Below are 11,889 nucleotides of genomic sequence, written 5' to 3'. Positions count from 1 at the left end.
GATTGGAGAATTCCGGGGAGAAGACCAATGTCTAAATGGGTCTGAAGGAGGGGACAAGTTTATGAAGGGGTCTACAAAAGCCTAGGGGTGGGGGCCTAGAAGGGTATAAATGAGGGGATAGGGGGGCTGAAGAAGAGAACAGGGGACTGGAGGAGGGGACAGATATGTAGAAGCGTCAGTAGGAGGTCATGGGTCTAGGAGGGTTTGGAGAAGGGACGGGGATTTGGACGAGGGTATAGATGTTTTGAGAAGGGGGCACAAAGGTGTAGAGGAGACTTGAGAAGAGAACCTGTGTCTAGAGGGGTCTGGAGGAGGTGAAGACAATAATATTGGTGGATGAAAAGCCCAAATACTACAGAACTCTTATAAAGGTTTGAACTTTCTTAAAATATAATATTTACTCAAATCTGGATTAAAAAAAAACAATGAAGTGGCTTCACTTCTTCCAATGCAGATTTCAGTAAAGGTTAAATGTAAGCGTATGTTCACACACAGTCTTTTTCAGGTGGATTTGTAGCGTCCAAAATAATGAACCTGTGCATTTCTATGAAAAAAACACCTAACTGTTCTGATGTTCAGGCTTGTGAGCGTTTATTAACCGCTTCATGTTTCCAAAAACGACAAGTGGATAAAAGACGTGACCCGGCCATCCTTCAGGCTTTATCAGCTTTGAAGATGCTCCATACTTACAATATAAGTCAATGGGAAGGCTAAAAAGGTGCTTGGGCTTCTTTGTGAACGTTTTGCCAGCGTTTTTTTTGCTTGAAAAAACATTTAGCGGATTGCTCAGAGATCCAGCTCACGGTTGGATCCACTGTCTGCTATGCATTGTGGTACACAGAGGCTGTAGAAGACTCATAGCTACAATTGTTCATAAAATCTTGCTGCCAAAATACATACAAGTTGCGCCTAAAGTTGTCCTCGTTCTTTACATCATGTTCCTCAATATCAAAAAAAAGCAACAAAAAAAAATGAAAAATTTCTACAAATTGTTACATTTATTACAGAATTTACAATGTAACACATTCAAGTTTGATTCAGATGGAAGCTGAATATTTTTACAAAGAGAAAATATTTACACAAATGTTTTTTTTTTTTCCCTCCTCTTTCCGTGGCTCATATTCACATGACTATAGATTCTCCAGTCCGGCCAGGTACTTGTTTTACCAGATAGAGCAGATGAAAGGGTGCGAACGTTAATTACAAAAATATCAAAAAGTTGGCAAGTTGATCACAGTAATGGTGGATGGAGCGGATTGTGAATGGGTTTATGAATCTTACAGGATGTCTGACCGGAGAATTTTAATGCTCCAACCACAACATGAATCGGATACGGGCTGCGTAATAGCACCCATGTATAATTTACTGTAAAATGCTATGGCCGTTCAGAGGAAACATACATTGAAAAGTCAGGTGCCGACTATCCATCTCAGGTCAGTATCCCGAGAGGCCGCTCCTCGGCAGCTTCTTCCCGCCCCATTCTCCTAGTCTGACAGGTCTCTCCCTATGTGTGTGTATGGACCTGTCAGGCAGGGAGAAGCCGTCAGGGACCGGCCTCCAAGTAGAGAACTGTGATGGTCCTTAGCCTGATTTGTAAAACATCCACGGCTGCAATCACGCAGCCAGTATCAGATTCACGCTGCCCATAGTTTGGGGAACTTCAGGGTTCTCTACACATTACGTAAAAACGGCCATCAAAAACATCCCTGTAAAGTCTGCCCTGGTTGTGAAGATTGTACTAAGAGGCAAGAGCCGGACCAAAGATGACCTTGTGCGACGAGTCTGATATATGATATATCCATCTGTCAGCAGCTAATGGCGCACATACATCATTATGTATCAACTAATTTTTTTGGTGCACAAAAATTTGCACCCGAGTAAGACCACCCTGACCTTGTCATACATCTCCTAACAGTCTAAGAAAAAATGTATTATCGGTTCCATCTCCATAAATCATACAAACTGGACAAAGTATCTAGACCCAAACAAATTCAGGCCATGTCGACTCCTTCAGTCCCTCCAAGATATCACAGGAGACAATTTATATAAGAATTGGGTAAAACCATTAGTCATGGAGCTTCAGGATGAAGCTTCTATGTTTGTTACTCATCTCTTCCCAGAGGGTATAAAGATCCGTAATAAATAGTGTAGGGTCCAGTTTTCACTCAAATATATCCAAAAACGTTAAAAATAGAAGGTGGCACAGCTGGCTTTGTGGGAATGGGCTTGAGAACCACATGTCTATATAGTCTTTGCCCTGAATCTTTACACAAGTGCTGAATTTCCACAGTGGGCACAGTTGTATTTTTACTCCATAGTGCTAGGGTGGTGAATGGGTTGGGGTGGTGGTGGACCCCATGGCTGTGCTGGTACAAGAGCTGCTGTCCGTGGTACTGAAGTGGGCAGCAACTGCAGGCATTGACATGTTCGGTGAAGGAGGTTATAGGTGGCATCTTTCCAGACTCCTTATCTCCTGGAGGTTGGCTACAAAGGACATGAGATTTGTCCTGACTTAGTACATTTTTCACTTTTTTATTTTCATAAGCCGGAAGGGAGGTCTCCGTTCTCTCTTTGTATATGATATCTAGTCCGGAAGGGCAGGGCATGTCCAGTAGGTTGGTGGAAGATCTGGGCTCTTCCCAAAATGATGCCGGCAGCTGTCTCTTCCGCATGGGCACTTGATCCTGCTTCCCAGCATCCATATTGTTCTCTTGAGAGCACACATCCCCCATTATGCCGCCTTCTGCCTCCAGTGCACCCACCACTTTGTCATTCAGCCCTTTACCATGAGTGGTGGAGCCCAATCTGTCCACCAGTCCCTTCCTCAAGTCAACAGCTCTGCCAGAGGAGTGGCATCTGGGCAACCTGGAATACCTCTGGGAGAACCTTTTCAGCTGCTTCTGCAAATATTTCCTGTGATCCACAGATCTTCTACAGGGCGCCGACTTGTCCAGAGCCGCCTTGATGTCACAGGATGCCAAGTTGACAAAATTCAGCAATGTCTTGACTTCATTGTCTGATGCCATGATTTACCAAGTGCCAAATTTCCATTAATAAGGTAAAATCATTTATTCCCGAAGTCAAGGAGCCGAGATCTAGAAAAGGAGAAGAAACAAGTAACATAAAATGTATAATCTATAAGGAATATAAGTACAAATATTGGAGGATGATGATGATGATTCAGAAGGTCCTGGAGATGGTGATGATGCTGGAGCCATCATCTGTAATGACAATGGAGGGGACATTGATAATGATGGTGCTGATGATGATGGAGGTTGTGATGCCGATGGAGGTGGTTATAGTAACAATAACAATGTGGAGGTTTTGGTGGGGGATGATAATGGAGGTTATAATGATGGTGCTGATAATAGTCAAGCCTCTTATGGTAATGATTGTGATAATGGTGGTGATATTTATTAGTATGATGGTGGTAATTGTGGAGTTACATAGTTATTAAGGTTGTAAAGACGACGTACGTCCATCAAGTTGAGCCAAAGGATTGGAATGGATATTGAATGAAGGGAAAGGGGTAAAGTTACAGTTAAAATGTATGAACCAATCTGCTGTTAGAAAGCAAATTTTCGCTTCTGATCCTTGGGGTTGATCAACTGAATCAATATTCCTTAAAAAATAACGTTATACTTTTGCATAAGCATGTTTTTAGTGTTGATGGTTCGGGTGGTGATGATCTAAGTGATGATGGTGGCGGTGGCAGCAGCGTTGATTATTCTGTTGGTGTTAATGATGGTGGTAGTATTGTTAGTGATTCAGGTGGTGATCTCGATGAAGGTATTGATAATGATGGCGGTGGTCATAATAATGACAGAGGTAGTAGTGGTGATGATGGAGTTGATGGTGTTGAAGATGATGATGGCATTTTGGATTTTACGGCTTCTTTGTACTGCACAGATACAGAATTTTCACAAATCAATAAAACTATAGAGACATGCGATCGGTTCACCCCTGTTTTGAGTCGGTAGCAAATTATTAATATTCTCCAACCAATTTAATCTTCAATTTTTCAGAGAAATTCACAGATTCTCACACTAAGCAGTTCCTGTTTCTCTGCTGAATGTAAATATTTACAATAACTGCTGCAATGTAACAACTCGAGAACATGGAGAAAAGTTACAGAAAACTTCCCCGTCATCCTTGTTACATATAGATGACATCAGGGGACAATTAAAAGGATAATTAAGGAGAGTAATTAAAAGTTGCCCTGCGTTTCCTCAATGATCCATTCATGGAGCGCAGACTCTCAGGCGCACGTCGCCCCCCACCCCCACCCTGCACCTACTTACTGTAGACACCAATGTCCCCAATCCTCCTGTTTGCCGCGCGGGATAATCTGGTTACACTACAAACCTGTCCGCTGCGGCGAGGATGATGCCAGCCAGACCTTTGGGAGTAAAGTGAATGAATCCTTGTAGTTAGGGGAGACTTCACGGACCAATCAGATCCCGCCGCCCAAATACAAAGCGCTTCAATTAGGCATTAGTCTGCCCGTTCCCACATTTTTCCCCATCTCAAATTGTCACCATGGGGACAGCCACAAAAAAAAAAAAAGGCCACAAATAAATACCAATGATTTCTGCGCCGGTTCTCCTGGTGTCCTCCTTAGTCCTCTCCCCTCTGCACAATACCGATGGGTGAGAGGGGATAGTTGGACACCCTCTTACCCCCCTCCAAAACTTATACAAAAATAAGTGAATCCGTCTGGGAGGCTGGAGGCGACCATAGCTGAATGACACAGGACAATGGTAGAATTACTGGGAAGCCAAGCCTACCCCTCCAGTGACCAGAGTTCTCCTCTGCCCCCTTTTCTCTTTTTTTGTTTTTTTTTTTGGATGAAGGGTGATGTCAGCAAGGTAAGAATGAAACAAATCTCTAAAGAGATGCGCGCATAGCCATGGAAAGGAGGTTTAGGAGCTGAAGAATCTTGTCTTTATGTTTGCCCCCACAATTGAGCCACACAAAAGCTGAATTACCCATTCAAACTGGGCGGACAAAGGCCCTAAGCTGGAAAGCGCTCTTACATTTGTCCTCAAACAGTGGAGACTTAAATCGAGTCGTCATGATGGAGAATGACTGAGACAAAGCCCATAGAATTACCATCAGCAAACATTTTCCTCTGTCATATTACCGTGTCTCCATAGCACCCCAAAGGCCTCGACACAATGCCCACAAGTTTGCACACTCGAGTACTGTCACCCTGCCAACGATGGCATTGACTGAAGACGGGACAATCTACTTAACCCTGGAAATGCCAGCGCTTTATTCGCACTCTTAGGGATTGACGGATGGAGAAAGGGTTATTGGAGCGACAGCGTCCAAGTGCGGAGAAACCAGGGCTAAAGAGGCGCTCGTTCCACCGACGCCTCCATTCAGGGTTGGGGGATGGAACGTGGAGGTGGGAAGTCGAAACACCAGGACAAATATCTACTTGGCCTTTTGATTTTTTTATGCAAACAAAAATTGTGTCAGAGATCAGTGACTGACAAATCCCAATTCATAGAAGCAAATTACCGCCCGTTAGAGAAAGGAAATATCCATGGAAAGCAAAAGAAATGATCAGTATCTGCCTCAAAAGAATGGACAGAAAAATGTATGGAAGAAGCCAGAAGCTAGAAAGAAGATACAATGTATCAGAGGAGGAAGGAAGTGTAGACGTACAAGATACAATGTATCAGAGGAGGAAGGAAGTGTAGACGTACAAGATACAATGTATCAGAGGAGGAAGGAAGTGTAGACGTACAAGATACAATGTATCAGAGGAGGAAGGAAGTGTAGACGTACAAGATACAATGTATCAGAGGAGGAAGGAAGTGTAGACATACAAGATATATATCTCTCTCAGATCTGCCATATTTGTCACTCGGTGATTTCTTGCTTTTCTGCATTTCTTTCTAATGGAAATGTGAATGGGACAATTCACAAAACCCACCACCGCCTTCTCCTATGAGTCTATGGGGCAATGGCATCAGCAGAGGTTTCTTCCTGGGATCAGACATCCTGAAGTTCTGGAAATGTCCAGAAATCTCTGTATGACAGAAACACATTGTAAGGCTCTGTGCACACGGCGTCTTTTTACTGAGTTTTTGGAGCAGAAACTGTGCGGAGACGCTAAGCTTATGAGATTCGGAGAGGATCCACTGCTCAAAAACCTGTGTCCACATAACCTAACATCATCCAACGGATTAGGAAATACTGCGGCATTACATGATGGGGGAAGTAGTACTATGATCAATGAAATCGTATGACCTCACATCATAGGATTAGATACGCACTTCAGCAGTCAGTATCACACAGAATAGGATTAGATACATGGCTCAGCAGACGGTATACCATACAGGATGGGATTAGATACAGCAGCCCAGCAGAAAGTATCACACAGGATAGCCTTGGAGTCATTGGCTCAGCCAACAGTATTACATGACAGGCTGAGATACTCCGGCTCGGTAGACAGTAACACGCATAACAGGCTTAGATACACCATCTGGAAATATTAAGTTTATGATTCCTAGTCCAGTAGACAACTGGTTAAGAGCGCGACATTCCCAGTGTCTGGCCCTGGTGAAGCCTGGGAAGTTGTCAGGAGCCGGGAGATGGGAGCGCAGGAGATGGGTATTTGCGGGACGATAGGCACCATTCACACAGATGGCAGAATCCGCTCGCTGAATGGAGAGTGTCAGCCACATAGAGGGAAGCTAACAATTCCCGGCTGCGCTGCCTTGTGTGCTGATTGTCAGTCTATAGCTGGCCGGCCACACAATAACGCCGCTGCTTCCTTACCCGCTCACATGCTGGGACCCTGAACACAAAGCTTTGACCATAGCAAGTCACATTTGAATAATCTGCCATCTATAGGATGCAGCACATCAGTCCAGGAGCGGAGAGTGCACAAGAGCTTACAATCCAAAGAACACAGCAATGGCAGACGATGGAAACCTTCAAAACCTATACAATGGTAGAGAGCAATGTTCTGCAGTCTCTAAACATGTCAAGGGGGGGCAATAATCTGCATAAAGGGCCACTACAGGTCAGACCCGGCCCAGCGCTTGGGAGCAGCTTATAACAGTACATATAGTGAGAATTGCAGACATTTATACCGCCAACCTAATCTATCTTCCCCACTATACCAAAGTGCAAACATAAGTTTATGGGTGCCCTAAATGTACTTTGTAATGAATGCCACACCTCTAATATAGCAGAAGATGGCACCAGAGCTCCATATAGCAAAGACCGGACACATGGAATATACCGCACTGTAGTTATACACATCAGAAGCTTAGCTATAGATAGCAATCCCAGAAACTAATCCACACACACAGAAATCATCTCCGTATTCACTGTAATAACCTATACTGTCCATAACATAACTACTATAATACTGCCCCCTATGTACAAGAATATAACTGCTATAATACTGCCCCCTATGTACAAGAATATAACTAATATAATACTGCCCCCTATGTACAAGAATATAACTACTATAATACTTCCCCCTATGTACAAGAATATAACTACTATAATACTGCTCCTATGTACAAGAATATAACTACTATAATACTGCTCCTATGTACAAGAATATAACTACTATAATACTGCCCCCTATGTACAAGAATATAACTACTACAATACTGCCCCTAAGTACAAGAATATAACTACTATAATACTGCCCCTATGTACAAGAATATAACCACTATAATACTGCTTCTATGTACAAGAATATAACTACTATAATACTTCCTCTATCTACAAGAATATAACTACTATAATACTGCTCCTATGTACAAGAATATAACTACTATAATACTGCCCCTATATACAAGAATATAACTACTATAATACTGCTCCCTATGTACAAGAATATAACTACTATAATACTGCTCCTATGTACAAGAATAGAACTACTATAATACTGCCCCCTATGTACAAGAATAGAACTACTATAATACTGCTCCTATGTACAAGAATATAACTACTATAATACTGCCCCTATATACAAGAATATAACTACTATAATACTGCTCCCTATGTACAAGAATATAACTACTATAATACTGCTCCTATGTACAAGAATATAACTACTATAATACTGCCCCTATATACAAGAATATAACTACTATAATACTGCTCCTATGTACAAGAATAGAACTACTATAATACTGCCCCCTATGTACAAGAATATAACTACTATAATACTGCCCCTATGTACAAGAATATAACTACTATAATACTTCCTCTATGTACAAGAATATAACTACTATAATACTGCTCCCTATGTACAAGAATATAACTACTATAATACTGCTCCCTATGTACAAGAATATAACTACTATAATACTGCCCCCTATGTACAAGAATATAACTACTATAATACTGCCCCTATGTACAAGAATATAACTACTATAATACTTCCTCTATGTACAAGAATATAACTACTATAATACTGCTCCCTATGTACAAGAATATAACTACTATAATACTGCCCCCTATGTACAAGAATATAACTACTGTAATACTGCTCCTATGTACAAGAATATAACTACTATAATACTGCCCCTATGTACAAGAATATAACTACTATAATACTGCTCCCTATGTACAAGAATATAACTACTATAATACTGCTCCTATGTACAAGAATAGAACTACTATAATACTGCCCCCTATGTACAAGAATATAACTACTATAATACTTCCTCTATGTACAAGAATATAACTAATATAATACTGCCTCTATGTACAAGAATATAACTACTATAATACTGCTCGCTATATACAAGAATATAACTACTATAATACTGCCCCTATGTACAAGAATATAACTACTATAATACTGCTCCTATGTACAAGAATATAACTACTATAATACTGCCCCCTATGTACAAGAATATAACTACTATAATACTGCTCCTATGTACAAGAATATAACTACTATAATACTGCCCCCTATGTACAAGAATATAACTACTATAATACTTCCTCTATGTACAAGAATATAACTAATATAATACTGCCCCTATGTACAAGAATATAACTACTATAATACTGCTCCTATGTACAAGAATATAACTACTATAACACTACCTCTATGTCAAAGAATATAACTACTATAATACTGCCCCCTATGTACAAGAATATAACTACTATAATACTGCACCTATGTACAAGAATATAACTACTATAATACTGCCCCCTATGCACAAGAATATAACTACTATAATACTGCTCCTATGTACAAGAATATAACTACTATAATACTGCCCCCTATGTACAAGAATATAACTACTATAATACTTCCTCTATGTACAAGAATATAACTAATATAATACTGCCCCTATGTACAAGAATATAACTACTATAATACTGCTCCTATGTACAAGAATATAACTACTATAACACTACCTCTATGTCAAAGAATATAACTACTATAATACTGCCCCCTATGTACAAGAATATAACTACTATAATACTGCACCTATGTACAAGAATATAACTACTATAATACTGCTCCCTATGTACAAGAATATAACTACTATAATACTGCCCCCTATGTACAAGAATATATCTACTATAATACTGCTCCTATGCACAAGAATATAACTACTATAATACTGCTCCTATGTACAAGAATATAACTACTATAACACTACCTCTATGTCAAAGAATATAACTACTATAATACTGCCCCTATGTACAAGAATATAACTACTATAATACTGTCCCCTATGTACAAGAATATAACTACTATAATACTGCACCTATGTACAAGAATATAACTACTATAATACTGCTCCCTATGTACAAGAATATAACTACTATAATACTGCTACTATGTACAAGAATATAACTACTATAATACTGCTCCTATGTACAAGAATATAACTACTATAATACTGCTCCTATATACAAGAATATAACTACTATAATACTGCCTCCTATGTACAAGAATATAACTACTATAATACTGCTCCCTATGTACAAGAATATAACTACTATAATACTTCCTCTATGTACAAGAATATAACTAATATAATACTGCTCCTATGCACAAGAATATAACTACTATAATACTGCTCCTATGTACAAGAATATAACTACTATAACACTACCTCTATGTCAAAGAATATAACTACTATAATACTGCCCCTATGTACAAGAATATAACTACTATAATACTGCCCCCTATGTACAAGAATATAACTACTATAATACTGCACCTATGTACAAGAATATAACTACTATAATACTGCTCCCTATGTACAAGAATATAACTACTATAATACTGCTCCTATGTACAAGAATATAACTACTATAATACTGCTCCTATGTACAAGAATATAACTACTATAATACTGCTCCTATATACAAGAATATAACTACTATAATACTGCCTCCTATGTACAAGAATATAATCACTATAATACTGCTCCCTATGTACAAGAATATAACTACTATAATACTGCTCCTATGTACAAGAATATAACTACTATAATACTGTCCCCTATGTACAAGAATATAACAAGTATAATACTGTCCCCTATGTACAAGAATATAACTACTATAATACTGTCCCCATGTACAATAATATAACTACTATAATACTGCTCCTATGTACAAGAATATAACTACTATTATACTGCTCCCTATGTACAAGAATATAACTACTATAATACTGCCCCCTATGTACAAGAATATAACTACTATAATACTGCTCCTATGCACAAGAATATAACTACTATAATACTGCTCCTATGTACAAGAATATAACTACTATAACACTACCTCTATGTCAAAGAATATAACTACTATAATACTGCCCCTATGTACAAGAATATAACTACTATAATACTGCCCCCTATGTACAAGAATATAACTACTATAATACTGCTCCCTATGTACAAGAATATAACTACTATAATACTGCTCCTATGTACAAGAATATAACTACTATAATACTTCCTCTATGTACAAGAATATAACTAATATAATACTGCCCCTATGTACAAGAATATAACTACTATAATACTGCTCCTATGTACAAGAATATAACTACTATAACACTACCTCTATGTCAAAGAATATAACTACTATAATACAGCCCCTATGTACAAGAATATAACTACTATAATACTGCCCCCTATGTACAAGAATATAACTACTATAATACTGCCCCCTATGTACAAGAATATAACTACTATAATACTGCACCTATGTACAAGAATATCACTACTATAATACTGCTCCCTATGTACAAGAATATAACTACTATAATACTGCCCCCTATGTACAAGAATATATCTACTATAATACTGCTCCTATGCACAAGAATATAACTACTATAATACTGCTCCTATGTACAAGAATATAACTACTATAATACTGCCCCCTATGTACAAGAATATAACTACTATAATACTTCCTCTATGTACAAGAATATAACTAATATAATACTGCCCCTATGGACAAGAATATAACTACTATAATACTGCTCCTGTGTACAAGAATATAACTACTATAACACTACCTCTATGTCAAAGAATATAACTACTATAATACTGCCCCCTATGTACAAGAATATAACTACTATAATACTGCACCTATGTACAAGAATATAACTACTATAATACTGCTCCCTATGTACAAGAATATAACTACTATAATACTGCCCCCTATGTACAAGAATATATCTACTATAATACTGGTCCTATGCACAAGAATATAACTACTATAATACTGCTCCTATGTACAAGAATATAACTACTATAACACTACCTCTATGTCAAAGAATATAACTACTATAATACTGCCCCTATGTACAAGAATATAACTACTATAATACTGCCCCCTATGTACAAGAATATAACTACTATAATACTGCAC

The 11,889-nt window shown here is 38.7% G+C and overlaps 1 protein-coding gene across 4 annotated transcripts in view; it reads right to left on the bottom strand.

Moving 5' to 3' along the window:
* Window positions 1-638: 638 nt before the first annotated feature.
* FAM181A (family with sequence similarity 181 member A) overlaps window positions 639-11,889 on the bottom strand; it is a 30,106-nt gene continuing 18,855 nt past the window's right edge. The window contains exons 1-2 of one of the 4 annotated variants that reach the window (XM_073637489.1): window positions 4,583-4,757; window positions 639-3,095 (exon numbers count right to left, since the gene is read on the bottom strand). In XM_073637489.1, the coding sequence (XP_073493590.1) occupies window positions 2,166-3,026 (861 nt within the window). In that variant the 5' untranslated portion in view covers window positions 3,027-3,095; window positions 4,583-4,757 and the 3' untranslated portion in view covers window positions 639-2,165. Of the gene's footprint in view, window positions 3,096-4,301; window positions 4,474-4,582; window positions 4,758-11,889 lie in introns of those variants that run through there. The other 3 variants (XM_073637488.1, XM_073637487.1, XM_073637486.1) reach the window with 3 other exon arrangements.

This window comes from Phyllobates terribilis, unplaced genomic scaffold (genome assembly GCF_046119375.1).
Source record: "Phyllobates terribilis strain yellow unplaced genomic scaffold, ASM4611937v1 Scaffold_7__3_contigs__length_470593459, whole genome shotgun sequence".
Taxonomy (NCBI): Eukaryota; Metazoa; Chordata; class Amphibia; order Anura; family Dendrobatidae; genus Phyllobates; species Phyllobates terribilis.
This window is presented reverse-complemented; position numbering and strand designations above follow the sequence as displayed.